Source organism: Vidua chalybeata, chromosome W, assembly GCF_026979565.1.
Source record: "Vidua chalybeata isolate OUT-0048 chromosome W, bVidCha1 merged haplotype, whole genome shotgun sequence".
In the NCBI taxonomy this organism is placed as follows: Eukaryota; Metazoa; Chordata; class Aves; order Passeriformes; family Viduidae; genus Vidua; species Vidua chalybeata.
The window spans coordinates 79,904-99,570 of record NC_071569.1 but is presented as its reverse complement, the minus strand read 5'-3'; the positions used below and the strand labels follow the sequence as shown (position 1 = coordinate 99,570).

At 43.4% G+C, this 19,667-nt stretch overlaps 1 protein-coding gene and 3 non-coding genes across 5 annotated transcripts; all 4 read right to left on the bottom strand.

Annotated features, from left to right (window-relative positions):
- Nucleotides 1–7,280: 7,280 nt before the first annotated feature.
- On the bottom strand, nt 7,281–11,035 carry LOC128802380 (60S ribosomal protein L17-like). 2 transcript variants are annotated; one of them, XM_053968699.1, is made up of 6 exons: nt 10,983–11,035; nt 10,853–10,893; nt 9,526–9,729; nt 9,088–9,186; nt 7,870–8,061; nt 7,281–7,376 (listed from the first exon to the last, which is right to left on the bottom strand). In XM_053968699.1, the coding sequence occupies exons 1-6, from the start codon at nt 11,020–11,022 to the stop codon at nt 7,329–7,331; spliced, it is 624 nt and encodes a 207-aa protein (XP_053824674.1). In that variant the 5' UTR covers nt 11,023–11,035; the 3' UTR covers nt 7,281–7,328. The 2 variants fall into 2 exon arrangements, with proteins under 2 accessions (XP_053824674.1, XP_053824675.1); XM_053968700.1 differs by having other exon boundaries at nt 9,595–9,729.
- LOC128802384 (small nucleolar RNA SNORD58) lies at nt 7,714–7,784 on the bottom strand. Its single transcript, XR_008435400.1, has one exon. It is a non-coding gene; the product is annotated as a small nucleolar RNA SNORD58 (small nucleolar RNA).
- Nucleotides 8,282–8,349, bottom strand: LOC128802385 (small nucleolar RNA SNORD58). The gene has a single exon (XR_008435401.1). It is a non-coding gene; the product is annotated as a small nucleolar RNA SNORD58 (small nucleolar RNA).
- Nucleotides 11,036–11,137: 102 nt separating the features above from the next.
- Nucleotides 11,138–11,206, bottom strand: LOC128802386 (small nucleolar RNA SNORD58). The gene has a single exon (XR_008435402.1). It is a non-coding gene; the product is annotated as a small nucleolar RNA SNORD58 (small nucleolar RNA).
- Between the last annotated feature and the right edge of the window lie 8,461 nt (nt 11,207–19,667).

Sequence of the window (19,667 nt, the reverse complement as noted above, 5' to 3'; positions counted from 1 at the left end):
TCTATTAATTCTTTCTTCTCACAAAGAAGAATGCAAAACAATTATTGTTTACATGAACAGTGTGTGAGAACTTTAGTAGAAATATGTAAACATTATTAGAAGGCTAAAGAAGTTTTATGAGAACTTTAAAACTTTCAAAAGAACTATAAAAGAAAACTTAACATTTTTAAAAATCAGGGTAACAGGTTATATAGTTTCAAACAACCGCACCTGGAAGCATAGAGACATTTAATTTGGGTCCCCAATGAAACTAGCTGATTTTCTGTTGGGAGTGGCTGGAAGAATTAGAAAACTGCACAAGAAAGATAATCCCTACTTTCATGTCTTAGGTAGTTTAATGAAACAGAATTACTTCTCATTGAATGCAGATTTAGTTAATCTAAGTGTAAATTAATTTTTTCTTCATTTCCTTTACCTGCAGCCTCTGAAACAACTGTTCTTTCAGCAATAAAATTCTGCATTGTACCGAGATCAAGAAGGAATGACTCCAAGGATTGAACCTGAGCAGCATGCCCAACAGTTCCCAGAAGGCTGGGGTGTGATTGCTATATTTCAGTAATAACAACAAATTGTACTACTGTCATTAGATAAGCTTTGTGGGGAGAATTTAAATGTGTTCTATGAACACATCTGAATAATTTTGTGCAGAATTCATTATTAGTTTAGACATCCTTAGGGGCTGATCATGTTCAATTCTTTGCTTGCAGAATCAGGCCCATGACAATAATCAGCAATATAAAACTTTCTCAACTTTTAAGATTTTTTTTGCATATACTTGCAGTTTTTAAAACATGTATTTAAATTAAGTCCTTGGCATCCAGCTACCTTTGCAAACCAACACATGGAAGGTACCATGACATTTAGACCTGCCCATAAAAATATATTCAAAATTAGTTGATTTGAATTATTTTTCAACTATTTTCAAGTGTTGATTTTTTTGATCCTTCCTCAATAGTATTTAAACAAAACCAGACAGCTTTAGTGCTGAAGATCTTAGGACTAGATTTGCAGAAGTACTTTGAGCCCTAAAGATGCCTACTCTGCAATTTTCTAAAAGTCTTTGGTATAAATGAAGCTGCTACATCATTATGTACCTAAGCCCTTTTGTAAATCTTGGTTTTAGTGAGTAACAAAAATATGGGAATTTTCTCAGTTAAATTCAATTTATTTGATATATATTATTTGTCCTAGTTTAGGACAAATTTGGGAGAAAACCTCCAAAAGGGCCCCCCCCAGAAAGCAAACCCACACGGCCCCTCCTCCCAACCAGTTCAGGAAAAATTTCCTTGGAGAGAAGTGGAAAATTGTCACCCTAGGACAATTATTCTCTCATGTAATTATTTCTGTGAAAAACACCAATCACTTGTTTTAAAATTTTAAAAGTTTAATAGTAATAAAATAGTAATAAAAATGAGAGCAATAAGAATTTGGACAATCAGAGTTAGGACAATAAAGGACAATAAAAAGCAAAGAATTACGGATGTCCAGATGCTTTCCTTCTTGAAAGCATAGCTTGCTAACAAAGGATTAACCCTTAAAAGCAGTAGCCTGTTGCATATTCATATATCTCATACATGATGCAAACATTCTTTTCAAACAAAAGGTGTTCTCTGGTTATTGTCAACTTCTTCCCCTGAATCCTGGTGGCTCCTTAAAGAGGGAGTGGAGGTGGAGGAATGTTTGTCTTTTCCAATAAGGAGGCAGTAACTCTTTATGTGTCCTGTTACTGTTATCTCTGTGCGAAGAATTTCTTGATTATCTCATCCCTTTCTTGAGCTAGTTAAAAAAATATTTTACATCACATAGTTTCTATTTTAACATTATGTTATAACCTAAAACTATATCTACCACACTACTTAAAAAGGATTAATACAGTACTACAAAATAACTTTCCAACATAACACATATAGTATTCAATTTAATATTTGCCAAGAGCCAATCATTTAATATGCATTTTTCACATTTCCTTAATTTCCGTCTACTTATTTTTCTTAAGCAAGGCTTTGTACACTTCTTTGCATCCCAGCAGATGATCAGGCTCAGGCAGTTCCTTTGCTTTCACCTGATTGTTTTACTATTCACAACACAATAGGATTATTGACCTATTTTTTGAAAAGAACAGGAACAGAAGAGTTGTAACACCAATCTGCCAGAACTTCCAGTGAAGTATCTTATTCAAGAAAGTTGCATGATGCAGAATACTCAAGTTAGAATTTAACTGCAGCTAATAAATGTACTGAAACCCCATTCCATAAAGCACAAAATGGTATAATTTTACTCACATTATCTGCCTGGTTTGCTTTTTGCAGTCTTTTCAGTAGGCCTGGTGTTTAAGTACAGTGCTGTCTGGCACACCGCTAGAAGCCTAGTTCAGCTTACAGTCTAATTTACTATACACTATTTTCCATGTTAGTTTGTTGTACTTCCTTGTATAATAATATCCTAAATAAATAAAAATAATTAATTATGTACACTTTCTAAATTGACTGCATACATTTACAAATTGAAGGAGCCCTGGTACAGCTCTTGCTCTACTTTTTGTTGTGCTTACATCTGTTAGGGGTGGATATACTCTAAAATTTTGGCCTGTTTATGAGATGCCCAACATTTTAAAACAGTGGCTGAGGTTACCTGCCCAGGGACAGGAAGCACAGCAGAAGGGACAATATTTTCAGATATCCTCACAATGTCAGAAAACATAATTCTGTACAGCTGTACACTTGCCATCAATCTCCATTTCTACAGCCATTTGAAATACATGGGAGTGACTTTCACAGGCAGTTTACTCCTTTCTCATTGCAAGGTAATTCCAGACCCTTAGAAAGTTCCCAGCTTTCAGATTTAGAGCATGAACTGTGACAGTAGTGGTAGCAGAGGAACTTATTGTTTAGGGTGAGATGGGGGTTGATTTGTTTAGAAAACCCGATCCACTCCAGCAAAGATTACACTCACCTTTTACCAGGTGAAGTTCTCATTGATAAAGGTACAATTTGTTGCAACAATGTGGGCAAAATATCCAATGATACAGAGATCAAAAACAATGGGAAAATAGCATAGCCTTTTTAGGCATATCTTAGGTAGGATTTTAGGGAAATTAAATCTTAAATAACAATCCAAAACTGCTGAAATGGTTTTGGTTTTGAATCTTTTAAAGAGCGCTCTGTTTTGGCAGAGAGGACAAAGCAGGAATTAATTTTTATTCCTTACTAAGCACAGGGACATCTAAAACGCTTCACAATTGGAATGCAGATCAGGAGGAGGTAAAGCTGGTCTTTATTATGAAGTCAGTAGTTTTATGATCTCCTTCTGCCTGGGGCCTATCTCCAGGTTTTCAAAAACTTTGTTACCACTTTATATATTTATAACTCAGAAGCCTAAGAACAGTTGTATGAAGCAACTTATTTTTAAATAAAATCCTGGTTTATTATAATTCAAATGCCTCAAGCATGTTAAAGAGATTTTAGTTGGAGGGTGGGGTTTTTTTTTGAAAGACAGGACTGCAGCATTCTAAACCACTACAACACAATATAAAGCAACAATTCTCTTGCATCATGCCTCTGCTGCTCTGCTTCAGGAAAGAAAGGCACAGTATTTCCAGGAAAATGATTAATGGAAGTATCATATCAAGACTTTCTGCATTTAGTAAGTTAATTTTACATATAGCATAACTCCTTTAGCTCATCCCCAGATTTGACATGAAGAATCTAAACTCTTCATAATTTAAACGTGACACGTCTGTCACCACAATGCAATACATAGTTCTTAAGCAAGGTCAAGAACAGTCATAGCTTTTAAGGTGAAAGCCTGAAGGATTACACTAGCAGTTAATTAAATAAAGATGCTAAGATACATTTACCTTTCAAAGCTAGATTTATTCATAAGTTATTAAACATAAACTCCAATCACACCAAACAGATGATAGATGAAAAGCAGTTCCAGTGAGGAAAATAGAAGAACTTAGTTTTCAAACATTTTAAATTAATAAATGTGCTAGCCACCATTTTTGTGGCAAAAGAAACTCTCTCCTGTAAGTGATAAGGGGTTTTATTCAGCTAAAACATGCAAAGAAAAAAAGTCTCAACGTGAGAGGCGAAATACCACCAGTTCATATTGGACACAAGGGAATAAAATCCTTAGGATTGAATTCCTTTAATTCATTTTCTTGTCACAAACTTTTGTGTACCTCTTTGCGGCAATTCCAATTGCAACACCATTGCTTGCAAACTGCAAATAAAAGACAGCATGATAAATGGGATGTTAAAAAAGGACTTCACATCCAGAACAGTAACAGCTGGTGATGAAAATGACTTTTAGAAGCAGGGCCAGTGATCTATGAAATCTGCAGCAAAAACCAAAGTGGTAGTGTCTCTTTAGATTTACAAATAATTATTACTTCAGGAGGGGAACAAGGGCAGAGTCAAGATATATAAATCTTTGCATTTTGATAAAAGAGATAAATAATAAATGCACAATTTAGATGCACTAAACATTTTCACCCATTACAAGAGGCAGAGGTGGCTAAAGAGTGTCTTTTGGGTTTTTTTTAATTCTGCTTCACGTATCTGGTGTGATGTACCAGTTATTTGACTTTTTTCTTCTCTTTTTTATTCTCTGAAAGAATAGCAAGTCGTTAAAAAAAAATTAACTAAGCTGTTTCAGAAAACAGGTCCAATTCCTATCTTTCCAAGACCTACCAGAAGCTGTCTTAAAGTAACTATTTCTAGCTGGCTCAGTACCAGCAACTCCCTTTCATAAGAAAATAGCCACAAAAATGTCTAAAAACATACAACAATTTACTCTTTTGCTGTGCTCCCACTTAACTATGGCTGGGTACTTTAGCTCCAGTTTCCCTGGATAGCTAAATGCATTATTCTTACTTTATAAATTCCAGATTCATCCTCCTGATCTGATTCATCCTCTCTTTTCGTGGCTGAAGGTGCCTGTGGATTTCCACTGCTGCCTCCTCGACCTTGTTTTGTGGCTATTGTTTCTTGCACAGCTTTCTTGGGCCACACATGCTTAATTAAAGGTGCGATAATGGGATAGATATATGGTTCCAGGAATTTCTTGTAGACCCAGAGGAGTACCGGAATGACAATGCAAGGAATGCACACCATAGCTTCCTCTTGTTCTGTGAAAAGCTGGTGAGGAAAAAAACCAAACACAACTTAGGATGACACTTTGTATGCCATGAGTTAAAAAAAGTGTCTTTAAATAATGAAGAAATATTTTAGTTGATATTCAAACATAAAAGATTCTTGAATTATAGACTAGCTGTTAATGTTTCAAAAATGCTGTGTGTTTCAATTTTATAAAGTTCTCAACAAGGAAAACATTCTTGATATTTTAACAAAAAAGGAGCTTGCTATTAATTCATCAGTCCTACAGCTGCAACTCTGAAAAACAAATTCAGAAAATAAAGGTTTTTGCTTAAACCACACAAACAGTTTAAGCAGCAAGCTGCAGATATTAGCCCGGTTCTTACTATAACAGTGGGTCCAAAAGGTTTGCTTTTCATATTCCCTTTTTATTTAAGGTGAAATTAAACAGCAGGACTCCAATCTATCCAATGGTTGGCTACCACTGAAGGGCAAGTCAGTGGGAGGGGAAGAGAATCCCAGTCAAGATTTGAGAGAAGCAAAATATGGGTTACTTCCTCCTGTGCAAGAGGAATCACTTGATCCCACACCAATCCCATACAACTAGCAAGCTATTAGAAAATTAATCCTTCCCTCTCTCCTTAAACCAGGAGGAACTTTTCAAAAACAGGAGCCTGAAGTCTGCGAAGAAAAAAAGGGGAAGCACAAAGCACAGGGGCAGAAAAGTTCAACTGGAAGAAGAAGCAGTTAAGCAGGATTAGAGCTGTCCCTCTTAGTACTGATGAGCAATATATATTGTATTATATATATCGCTGCTGAGCAATATATACACTCTGCTGCACAGCAGCAACTTTGCCCTTTACATTCCTCCTTTCTAGGCTGCTATCTGAATTCTTACATTAAGAAGAAAAACAAAAGCTTTCCAAGATGGAGAATGAAGAGAGAGATGTGCACACTTCATCTGGGATCAGTTTCACTTTTTTTTTTTGAGCTATCCTAAAATTTTTTAGCCCTGTGGAAGAACAAAATATCAATTTTCAGTTGACTACTTCCAAGTGTAGCTTTGGCTGCTTCAAATATAGTTTTACAGGATCTACTTTATGAAGTCAGAGAGAAATCTTCAGTCAAAAGAACACAAATGAGTTAATCCTTTAAAACCATTCAAAAAGATAATTCAGATAGTTTCTCTGCCAGAACTTCCTAGATACAAAATTTACAGCAATATCTTGTGAATTCGTCCACCAGCTAAAGAACGTGGCTGGAGGAACACCCCAGGCTGGCCTTCTGAGACTACTGTACGTGTCTCTGCAGCCAGTTTAAGTCTGCCAGATGCAAAAGCAATCCATTGGAAGTATAACACCTGTCCTAATAGAGTGAAATACCGTTCACAAGTTTCTTCTGTGATTCGGTGATGCTCTGTTTCTTGGTTAGCAAGGAAAAAAACAAAACAAAACAAAACAAAAAAAAAAAAAAAAAAAAAAAAAAAACAAAAAAAACAAAAAAAAAACCCAAAAAAAAACCAAAAAAAAAACCCAAGAAACCGCGGCGGCGTTTCCCCCTCCCGCTTAAATAAAGGCGGAAGCACAAATACTTTTCCGAATCGGTGAAGTTCCACTCAAACACGCGTTGAAACCTAAGAGCTCCACACCTTAACATGCGCTATCACATTTCGGGGTTCACTCCGTCCGCTCCCGGTTAACGGAGCCGCTCCGGCCCCATAGAAGGGCAGCCCCCAGCCGGGCTAAAGAAGCGGCAGATCACGAAAGGACCCTGGGGGAGCCAGCCGCAGTCCCATCGGAGGCCGCCCCACACTCACCTCCGTCGGCACCAATCCAGCGCTTCTACCGACAGACGCAACTTCCTCTACCACATCGGAAGTAATCCCCACGCTTCCGACTCACTCGCGGCCAATAGGAGAAGGCGGTGTTCGCGTCATGTGGCCGACGCCCCGCCCCCAGGAGCCGCATTAGCGCCCGGCGGGGGACGCCAGCCACCATCAGGCGCCCCGAACGGGTCAGGACAGTGGGGCAAGGAAAGTGAATGCCTGCGTATGTTCCAAATTATCTCGCTTTATATATAAATAATAGCGGTAAGCCAATAGCATCCCGACTACCGTTCTCACTGCCTGTGGCTGTCCCACAGCAACACCCCGCTGAAGCCAAAGCAGAGAAACACACAGGATAAATCTAAACTTTCTCATTTTATTTATGTACATCTGGCAGAGCAGATTTAATCCCGAGCCATTAGCTTTTGTTTTTTCAGCTTCTTCTGGGATATCTGAAAAACAAACACAGAAATAAGAAAATGGCAAAATGAGAAAACACCTTCTCAAAACATGTTACAAATAAATTTACAGTTATCTTTTGAAGGCATTGAGAACTGTTAGAAATTTGTTTACATGTATACAAAATGATCCACTGACTGTACTTGTACGTACATAAGTGTCCCTACAAGTACTACATTGTTTACAGGCTCACAATTTAAATTTTATTGCAGCACATCCCAGTTTCACACACATGGACTGAGGAAGGGAAGAACAAACTCCATGTACAATATAAACCCCTGAAAACCATTTTCTGAAGTTATCAATGTGGTGTTCACAATAAATATTGAGGTTGCTCAAAAAGAACTTATTAGGTTTTTCATAGGTATTCCAAAGGTGTCCTAAGATAGTAATCACAGCAACCCTTCTGCCTGAAAAATGACAAGTATGAACACTCAGCTCTCCTGCTGCTGACATTAAAGAGGACTTAAGGGTATGATGCTCTACCTTTTTCTTCTGGACAACTTCCTCCTCTGGCTTGGGAACGATCTGCTCCTTCTCCGTGAGGATCATCTCGATGTGGCACGGGGAGCTCATGTAGGGGTTGATCCTGCCGTGTGCCCGGTACGTGCGCCGGCGCATCTTGGGAGCCTTGTTCACCTGGATGTGCTCGATCACCAGGGAGTCCACATCGAGACCCTAGCAGGGAGAGGAATAAAACTTGTGACTTGTTTTTTATCTTCAAATAAATAGTCTCCACAGCAAAATTGTGAATAATCACCCCCACTCCCCCAGACACATACCACTGCTGGAAAATAAAACAGCTGAATTTTGCAGTGTCACAGAACTGAGCAAGCTCCAAAGTCAGAAAAACAGAGACCTCCCCTCTACACATCACAATCAATTTTAAATTATGCCAATGGCTCAGAAAGAGACAATTATTATTTCAGTTACTCCAAAGGTATCCTAAGACAGTCACCACTGCCATCAAAATTACTAAATTAAGCACTAAGTATATTACAAAGATACAAACTGACCAAGAGTTCACATTTTGCTTTGTTTTGTAGTTTTTAGGAGACCTAAACACCACTCAAACAGTTGATAACCACATGCAAACTATCTCCCTGTGAAAAATTATTACTCCCATTTTAACTTGAAAAACACACAGAGCCTAATTCAAACAGAGTATACCAACACCTTGATACAATTCAGTTTCATTGACAAAGCAGGCATTACCTTATTGTAGCAGACTCCCACCGTGGGGAATAACGTGCATTGACTCCATGTTTGCAGAAGGCTAAACAAAAGCTTTATTAAGCTACACTATATTATACTATACAAAAAGTATACTACTACTATACTAAAGAAAAACCTGTGACTCTTACAGATGGTCCTGACACAGCGTGGCTCCAATTGGTCAAATGAAATCAAAACACCATCACCAGAGTCTAATTAAGAAATCCCTCTTTGGTAAACAATCTCCATAACACATGCCACATGTGCCAAACAACAGATGCAGCAAACGAAGAATTGTTTTTCTTCTTTGTCTGAACTTTCTCACAGCCTTCCCCAGGATTTTCCTGGGAAAGTCTGTGTCTCTCTCTGTTCAAAGGATATGTGAATACCACATTACCTGGCCTTCCATGTCAGAGACACCCAGTTCAGGAGTGCTGACACACAGCACAACATGAACACTTTGCATTCAGTAATACTGACGCAGCCTACCTTGAGCTCAGCATTGCTCTCTGCATTTTTGAGCATGTGCAGCAAGAACTCCGCACTCTTCTTGGGCCAGCGTCCCTGCATCCAGCCCCACTGCTTGGCCTGGAAGAAGACAACAATAATTCCATTTTTGTCCCAGTACAATACAATTTACCCTTCAGGCACCATTAACTTGCCATTACATCCCCTTCTATTAAGATTGCATAACAAAACAATTAAATTTGATCAATTACTTGACACTGCAAGTAGATGCAATGCTGTACTGGAATTAAAAGTAACTCTTCTCCGTCTTGAGCAACCTGGTCTAGTGGAAGGTGTCCCTGCCCATGGCAGGGGGGCTGGAATTAGATGATCTTTAAGGTCTCTTCCAACCCAAAACATCCTATGATTCTATATTTTAATACAAAGTTATAATCAAGAATGACAGACTATTCTCCATACCATCTCAAAATCATCTTTTCCTCTTGACCAGACACAGCATCCTTCCCACATTTTCATCTTGAACCTCACCTGGGCGCACCTCCCCACGCCGCCGTTGTAGCGCCGGAAGGGGACGCACTGCTTCTTCAGGGTGACATCCTTCAGGTACTTGGTGGCCTTGCGGATGTGCATGCCCTTGATGGCCTGCGCCGTCTCTCGGGTGTTCTAGCAATACAGAGCACAATGAAGTTGTTAACACATCTGTACAAGTTACAATGTGAGCAAAACCACTCCTCTGTCCTGGATTCTATTCTTTTTGCTACAAACTCAATTTAAAGGAAGCACTCACACACATAAAAAAGCCCCACACCTAAATTAAAAGTAAAAAATAATTAAGAACACTTTTTTTTTTGCTACCTACTTTTCTAACCCTTGGTGTGACTGCCATTACTGAATTTGCAGCTCTAACACATCTTTATTGTTTTTTACCTAACGCCTATATCTTTCCAACCAACAAAAAAATGTGCGTAGTTATACTTTTCATAGCTCCTCCTTGGTCACTAAACCAAAGAAGCAGGAGCCTGAAGGATAAATTCCTACTAAAATGTCAAATATGGCACCTCAGAGGAAGTGATGAGAACACAAGATAGAAACAATCTCTGTAAGTAAATTATAAGGGGGAGAAAAGAAAATAAAGAAAAATTAAAGCTAAAGTATTAGTGCTTAAGACATTAAATGCAGGTCAGAGAGTAACTATAATCCTACCTGATCATAGTAAAAAAGCAAATCAAGAAAACTGAAATATCTTTTAACATGAATTATGTACCACTGTGGAGCAGAAAAGCATCTGCTCAGCTTTGGTTTCATGGTTAACTCAAACGTGTCCTGGATTTACTGCCACACCTAAACCTTTTCCAGAGGAATCTATACCCTCATGGCAAACACTGCATGCCTCCCCTGCCATACTTCTTGAGCAGCAGCATAAGCAGGTGAATCCAATGTTCCTTCCAAACAACCAGAAAGGCAGACAAATGAAACAAATGTCACATCTCACTCTAGCCCCATTCCTCCTGGTAAAGTCACTCTAACTGTTTTCCTAGTGTATTTTATTATCTGTATTAGAGAGAAAACTCTTTAGGACATGTTATCTTATTTTTGATCCTGTGGATGAAAACCATTACAAGCAGCTAAAGCAAACATAGGCCATAACCTACACTACCATCCTTAAGTAACCATGTAATGACACAAAATAAGAGACACTTCCTCCAAAAGAATGCCCAACAAAATATAACAAAACCAAACCAAAACCAAATGAAATTGCATTTCTTACTATGCACACACTGCCTACCTTGAAATGCACTCGCAGGTTGGATCCCCGTGATTTGCATGCTGCAGAAGAAAAAAAAGATGAACTTTTGGAATTAAAATCACAATTATTTTGGTCAAGTTCTACTTGAACATTCACGAAAACAACTCACATTTTGTGGGATTGTCTGGATCCAGAGAGTAGTGCACCATTTTTTTATCTCAGCTGCAAAAAAAAAAAAGCAATTAAAACCCCCATATTAAAGCTTCTAACACTGATAAGCAGAACCTGGATTGTTCACCTTATTGCCGATAACTAACTACAGGAGCTGCTCAGAAATTACACTGTCGTTTCACAATTAAATCCAAAGGTGTTCTAAAAAGGTCATCACCACTGCCATAGCCTCTCCCTAGGGCCTGCTTCCACCTCACGCCAGCCAGCTACCCCCAAGCTCGCCATCTCCAACCCCTACCCGTCCTCCCCCGCGCCAGCCCTGCAAATACCAAGGGGCAAATACATTGAGGCGGACCGAGACCTCAAGCCCTCGCCCCCTCATCGCCTCTCCAGGGTGCCCTGAGCAGGATGGGGGCGGATTGAGACGGCTCACTGACGACCGTAAGTCCTCACCTCCAGACAGCGGCAGGGAAAAGGAAATGTAGGAGGCGTCGGGAGCATCTAGAGCCGCCCGCTCTCGCGAGAGTACTGGCGAAATTTCGTCCAGGGAGCGCCGCAGAGGTGCCGCGCAGCGCAGCGCGGCGGGAGTCGGAAGGAGCGTCAATAAAGGCGCGGCGACGGGAGGGGGTGAGGGACCGGTCAGGACGGCATATGCCCATGTGCGAGGCTGAGGTGTGGAAGTAAAACATGCGTGCGCATCAGCCAGCGTCCTCGTGTCTGTGCGCGGTTCACACGGTCTGTTCACTCTCAGCTCAAGGTCACTGCTGTTTGCAGACCGGAAATCAGCTGAAACCAGACTCAGGAGCAAGGCCAAGGGCTGCAGCTAGATGGCAGCTTAAGATGACAATAAAGAAGCACATCGTTTAACAGATATCCAGGAGACGAGACCGAAGAGATTCATGTTTATAAATCAAAACTGGTATTTATTGCACCAGTATAAAACAAATTTAAATGACTTGTTAAAGTAAAAAGTTTTTGGGGTTTTTTTTCCATTTTAGGCAGCGTTTGCAATTAGAACTGCTTGGGAAATCTGACAAAACAGTGGTTCAATAAAACCAAAACGTTTCCTCAAAGTGGAACCCAGCTCCAGCAAAAGGCTCATAAAGAAAAGTTTGACAGAGTGGAAAGAAAAAGGGAAATGACTTCCCAAGCAGCCAGTAGTCCAGGCACCTCTCTGGCACGAGAATCTGGGTTTAACTCTTTGTTTAGAAATATGCCTTACTGTCTGTATAAATGCTCTGAGCAGGAAGCTATTTTTGAATCTCTTGTTTAGGGCTAAAATCTCCCATAGCTCTGAAGCTAGGATTTCACCAAGATGGAAATAAGAAAATATTTGAACTATGACAAGTATTTACATGGCTGGAAACTGTAGAGCTCTAATTATGGCTCTCTATCTGCCTTAAAATGTGCCTTTGCTTTCAAGGGAAAGCTTTCTACAAATTACATGTACTGCCAGTGGAGGAAACAGACCTTTTCATGGGAAGCACCTTCACATACAGCTTCTTGTTAGCAGCAGATCACAGAAACAACAAAACATTCAGAGAAAGCTGGAAGAAAGGTGTGAAACATAAGTAGTTGACAGATGGTGGGAATTATTACCTGGTCATTGTGTTCATCAATCAAGTCCAAAGCAAATGGCACATTTTTTACTGTTTACGCTCAGCTGCTGAGGGCTTGCAGTGGTGGAAGTGTAAAGGTAGGAGCTTCTGCTGATGGTGTCAGGAAATGAGATGCATGTTTTCAGCTTTGTTGGGAGGTTAACAACTGCTCTCAGAGGCAGCCTAGCACATATCTGGTGCTGAGATCAGGACTGAGGCAGCTGAGCATTTGCCCTTCTTGAGCATTCACCCTTCTTGAGATTTACCCAGATTATTCCCCTAGTGCACCAGCTGCCTTGGATATTTAGCTTGTATGAGCTGACTAGAAAAGAACTTTTGTATCCTAAGCAGAAAATATAGGCATGTAAATCCAAAATCATGTTCCTGAAAACTGTGTAGGAGGCAGCCACCTCCTAATCCTACTGGAATCTCAATTCCATAGGCTGTGCTGTGCATGCCCAGGAATACCTCAGTCTTTTAGCAGGCATTGAATGCAAAGATCCAACTCTGTTCAGACCTGAACTGTTCCTCTACTTTGTGTTCTTGAAGCTTCTGCCTGTAGCATCCTTCTGCGAAGGGATCATCACAAGGGTGGTGCCATCTTGAGTTTTGCCTTTTTTTTTTCTTTTATATATTCTCTGTATTCTTTACACATTTATTTGTCACTCTGTAGCCTATTATTGTAACTTAGCTTCAGTATTTTCCTAGGCAGAAAGACAAAACTAATTCCAGGATCCCTATGCTATCTTATTTCTCCTTAGAAACCAAGGTTGAGACCAGGTCTTCAAGACATACTTTTTTATAAAGAGTTTAGTCCTCATCTGAAGGGGGAGGATTTAGAAGGTGCTAGAGCTGGGGGGCATGACTTCACCGAGTGTGCTTCTAATTGGGGACTCTTTTCAGATGCTAATTTGCAAAATCTATAAAAATTGTACATGTATTATGCGGGGTATGCATCTTCAGCATTTTCCACCTGACAAATTGTGCACCTAAGGATCCTTATATAAAGGTAACCCCTTTTTATCACCCTAACTGTGTCTGGCTCATATTTCTAGAGCCAGAGGAAAAGGCATCAAGGGTAGTAAAGGTTTCTACCATCTCCTGATGGTAAAAAGGGACAGTGCCAATCTTAACCCAACAGCATGGTGGCCACAGCACACTACCAAGACACAGGAGACCTATTTTCAATTATCTTCCCTTTAGAGGTTTCAAAGCTTCTCCTTAACCACAAGGCCAGAGACTATTCTAGGGCAAAGATGTTCCCACCCTGCCTGCTGCAGGTTTTCTGCCAAGCAGCCCACAATGTGTCTGCTTCACATCTCTTCTCTGGATGTGCTCCTGAGGCTGGAAGGGGGCTGCATCCCTTAATCTGCCCTGGAAGAGCCCAGCAGGTGTGGATACTCTCAGCTCAGTCAGAGAGAAAGAGAAAGGTTGTCTAACCAGGCAACAGCCTGGGAAACAGTTGGGAAAGAAGGTAAATAATTCTCTAATCGATCTTGTTATTCACGTTGTTTATAGATATGTTCTGCCACTGTGCGTCATTCACTGCACACCAATGGTGTGACATGTTTTTACTCTACGACCAATGAAATTAGTCTTCTCGATGCTCTCTATATATAGAGCGGTACATTTGAAATAAATCAGAGCTCATTTTCTTAGCCTTCTGATCTGGAGTTCTCTGTTCATGTCCTGCTCAACAGCGTCATCTGGTGACCCCTCATGGAATTGCAGCCTTGGCTGAAGCCCCGAGCCCCAGCGTCTTGTGGAGGGCCTTTGCAGCGCAGCTCCACGCCAGTAGCCTGGAGGCTCTGGCCGGACACCTTTGGCCTCCTGAGAGAGGTAACGCTGAAACCGTGTGCCTTCCAGAGAAGGCTTGGTCCTGTCTGGACCACGGGTCGGCTCTTAGAAGCCGAGAAGTGAGTGGGACGGTTTTCCCTGAACTAGTGGGCTGTCTGTCTCTTGAAGTGGACGTCTGCTAAGGGAGGGTTTCCTAACAATGGGGAACCAGCCATCTACGGCTGAACGGGTGGTCTTGACCGCTTGGCAAGGCTGGGCCCCACAATTGGGTATCCAGGTCTCCGATGATGACTTCACTCGGCTCCTGGGTTGGGCTTGGGACCATGGATTCCCTGCAGATCTTAGACTCGCCTTTGATCGTAAGGTCTGGAACGATTTGGGCCGGTGCCTCATGAAGCAAGAGAGGAAGGGGGACGCTACAGCATCTGCTCTGTTTGCAGTCTGGGGATGCATTTATACGGCCTTGCGTCCTGAGACCCCGAGGAGCAGTGACTCCGAATGGGAGCTGTCGGGAAATGAGGATGCCGCTTCGGTATGCAGCAGTGTCTCGGGAATCAGTGGTCGACAGGCGGGCGGGGCGGTGCCCAGGCCTGCCACGGCACAGAGTGGGTCTGCGAGAGACGCTGGGACACCCCGCAGACTTTACATGTTGCTGGGGATTCATGCTAAGCCCAAGTATTCCCATCCCTGTGACTACGTTCAGCCAAGATATTCTTTGCCGACAGATCGGCCACTGATTGCGCAGCAGTCTGTGCCACGACTAGCTGCACAGACGCACTTCGCCTTGAGCGAGGTGCCGGTGACATCATCCGCCTACCAGGCGGCAGGGGTGCCTTTGCCGCAACTATCAGCTTCGGCACACCCAACATTGCAAGGACTGCACGGGGTGGCCCCGGACCGGCGGCCGCCGCCACCGCCCGCAGCTCCGCAGCCCCCCCCTTTCCAGACTGCATTCGCGGGGGGGCCGGCGCAGCCCGCAGTCCATGGCGCAGTGGGAGCAGGAGCCCCCCCGACTCCTTCGCTGATGGAGCCTGCGCTGATGTACCGGTCTCACCCTCTTGTACTGCCGGGACCGGCAATGGAGCCTCTGATCCATCCCCTGGCACGCCCCCAGCCGCAGGCGGGGGCTTCGGCTTTGCCAACGGGACAGGCTTTGCCTACCGGTCCGCCTCCCTGCGCGCCGTGCGGACCGGCGGATTTGATATCCTTTGAGATACCAGCGCCGGCCATGGCGCCACACCTGCCGGCAGCGAGGTTCGCCGCCCCGCCTGCCGCTCCACCCACCGCTCCGCCTGGAGCGAGCCCGCCGCGACTGTCAGCGCCACTCTTGAGAAAGACGCCGCCACTGCCGCCGCGGCCCCCCACCCCGGGACCGACATCGTCGCCGACCCCGGGACCGCCAGCGCCGAAAGACGCTGCCGAAGCCGCGCCGCCCGCTCCGCTTGGGCTGCCGGCGTGCCACGCCGCGGGGGAAACTGCACCCCCCCGTGCCGCTCGCTGCGGGCGGGGAGCGCCCGCAGGGCACAGCGGCTCCCATCGCCGCGCTGCCTGAGGTCGACTCAGCAGCGACTTCGCTCTGTGATTCACCGCCGCCGGCAGAAGCAGGCAGCCTTGTGCTGGACAACAGATCCAGTCTGTTTGTTTCAGAACCTGCATCCAGCCCACCACTCCCTCCGCTTCCTCCAGACTGCCCCGAGCTCTGTCCCACTGAGGCAGAGGCAGAGGCAGCGAGAGCGAACACCGGCTTGGTCCGCAGCAGCGCCACTGCTGCTGCTACCGTGGCTGGGGGTGGGGGTGGGGCCGCGATTCAGTCCATTGGATCCCGCGTCAGGGCAAACACACTGAGAGCGAGGAGCAGCCCCTTGTACTGGGCAGGCATGAGTGGTGCCAAGATCCCCAAAACCAGGGTGGAATTTTATATTCCCGGGAAAACGTCCCCTGCCCGCGCCCCGCGCGTCCTACTCCTGTTCGCAGAGCGGGAGGAGCGGGGTCCCGAGAAGCTGTGGCTTGATCCATGGCCAGGTGGGGTGGGGGGAGGGCCAAAAGCCGGAGGAATTGCTGGGATTCTCGCAGCCTGGTGGGGGCGTGCACCGAAAAATAAGGTTGGAATGGGTCGCCCATCTGCGGGTGGCCATGGAGTGTCCCAGGGACCCCAGATTCAAGGGCCCCAAGTGATACCGATGAGAAGATGGGGGGAGGGACCGAGCCGCGTGGATCTTGGCTCGGCAGAGAGCCTGGGCTCTCCGCCTCCCCGGCCAGGTTTGGGATGCTTGGACCAGCCCCCTGGACCGGGTCCTCCGCCTCACCGAACACCGCAGGGTCCTAGAGCCCGCAGATGCTGCTGGGTTTTTTTGGGAAAAAAAAAAAAATGCAGAAAGAGCTGTGTTTTACTGACAGCTCAACGTACTGGAAAGCCACAACAGCCTCGGCACAAGTGATTGAATTAAGGGCTGTGGCCATGGCATTTCAGAGATTTCATGGCATTTCATATGTCACTCAAGTGGTTCATTGAGGACATGACTGCATGGGCCAAAAGCCTTGCATGATTCTTCTATCAAGTGCACACACCTTGCAAAAGCAATTTGATGAATGCCAACCAAAGCTTGACCTGCTGCACCTTACTGGCTGGGATAAATCCCAGAGGCCTAAAGGCTTTGCAGCTGTGGCAAACAGATGTTACTCATCTTGCCAGATTCTGAATTTGGCTGATTTGGGTATGTGCACGTGGTTGTTAATACCTTCTTTTCTGTCATGTGGGCATCTGCTCACACTGGGAAATGGGTTTTGACAAGTTAGGCTGCCAGTCCCTTGGCAGACTGACAATGAGTTGTTACTATCCTAGAGTTGGTAACTGATTTCTTGAAATTTATAATAAGAGTTTGGAATCTCTTCGACCGTTCTGAGTCAATATCCAAATTGAGGTTTTGATTGACTGGAGTTGATAAAACTCTTGAGCTGTGTTTGTTCTCTCTCCTGCAAGGGCCCTGCAGGAGGGCACAAACACCGCCTTTTCTTTTTATTTTTTTCTTTTTGTAAACAAAACAGAGGAAATGTGGATACTCTCAGCTCAGAGAGAAAGAGAAAGGTTTTCTAACCAGGCGAGAGCCTGGGAAACAGTTGGGAAAGAAGGTAAATAATTCTCTAATCTATCTTGTTGTTCACATTGTTTATAGATATGTTCTGCCACCGTGCGTCATTCACTGCACACCAATGGTGTGAGGTGTTTTTACTCTAAGACCAATGAAATTAGTCTTCTCGATGTCCTCTATATATAGAGCGGTACATTTGAAATAAAGAAAAGAGTTCATTTTCTTTGCCTTCTGATCTGGAGTTCTTTGTTCCCATCCTGCTCAACAGCATCAAGCAGGCAGCAGGGAGTATACAGATACAGGATTGTTGTCTCATATTAAGTCCTTTTGTGGCTTTAGTTGTAAATAAACAAGTGGCTTTATCAGTCCTACTGGAATTGCCAAGCCCAATGTCATCCTAAGTGACAATCAACCACCATCCTTCCTGTCCAGAGTGAGAAGTGAGCTCCTAGACTGGCCAGGGTTATGTTTTCATGGCAAGTCTGGAACCAAAAAGAAAATTCAGTTCCAGCCTGTCTTGGTTTGAAAGGCAGGTGTCTGCCAAGGTAGGCAGGAACCTCCCTTGGAATAGAAAATATGACCCCCTTGCCTCCAAATTAGTATAACTTTTAAATAAAGGGGCTTTCAGACGAATATATGGGAAAAGGAATAACAGTTCTTGAGTAGAATGTATATGTATAACAAGGTAAACAAACAACAACAGCAACAACAAACAGAAAAAAACACAGAAAACAAATAACAGCCTTCTGTTGCTGTCAAGCACTTTCCCCTTTGGTGTAGTTATGGCCACAGCTGGCAGGGACGCTATTGGCTTGCAGCCAGGCAGGGCAGGTGTGAGAGACTGAGACACAGACTCAGACCAGCAGGGAATCTGAATCATTTATTCAAAGAAATTAGCTGGGTTTATACACTTTTTCAGTGCACACTATTTCCTTACATGGTAATTCTCACTATGTGACCTATCCCATTTTACCACGTCAGCAACACACATTCTAATTGTCCTTCTATGGGGTGATCATGTGCTGTTCACCTGTCAGTCAGCTTCCTGCAGGGTCCTGTAGGGGTCTGCTGTGTGACACCTCATTCCCCCAAGGTCAGGCGGAGACAAGCCTCTCTGTGTTGCCATGTGCTTCTGCAGACGCATCCCTCAGCTCAATTCCATCCCATGTCTTCCCACAACTCCCTCTTTTTTGTTTTATACAAACAAGAATCATAAAACAAAACACTTCTAACATTAGAACATTTGGCCCATCATCCGAACCAAACAAGCTCCATTCCTCACAAAAGCAGTATCTTTCCTATGAATAAGGGGATAAATGAAAACACCCAATAACTGGTAACCGCACACATCTTCCCATGAATGGAGACAGTGATTAAACAGATAGAAACTTGAGAAACAACTTAAAATGGTCTAAAAGCTTTACCATCACCTAGAGTCTGCAATTGATGGGGAGTCCCATTTCACAGTGAAGACTCGAAGAGCCTTTCATGGGGAGGACTTCCAAGTTTACCTTGAAAGGGGGTCCAGCTTTTATAAGATCAGATTAGCAAGTCAAATTGACTTGATTACACTTTTAGGGCAGAAACACCTGGGTCTGATGGTATAATCCCCAGTCAGCCAGGGCTAGGGCTTGGCCAGAGCCTCAAGCCTTCACTGAGAGGATTTCCCTAAAATACCTACAAAATTGCCTAAAAACTTTATTAATATCAGTTAGAAACATGACTTCAGAAGATTTTATCTTCCCCACAAGATGATTATGAAGCTGGAGTATCCAAGGCTGGTTGGACCACTCTTGCAGGTACCCATCTTGGTCTGGAATCTGTGGAAACACAAGCATATCCTCACCCCCAGGTTATCAGTGGGAAGGGGCCTTCCCATTTTTCACTTTCAAGATTCCTAACAAGTACCTTAGCTTTTTCTAAGTGAGCCTGTGATTCACCAAAATGTTGTTGGATAGGATTTTGGTTTTTCTGAATGCAATTCAAAAAACTGACTACGTATAGGGCTTTCTGCAGTCTTTTTTGGGAGGTATATCCCATTCCTGCACTCCCTCTTTTTTGTTTTAACATCATGGACTTGAGAATGCTTTGGGCCCATTCCACAATAGCTTGACCTGTAGGGGAATGTGGAATACCTGTGACATGACGCATCCCCCACAAATGAAAAAAGTCAGCCATCCGTTTGTATGTATAGGCTGG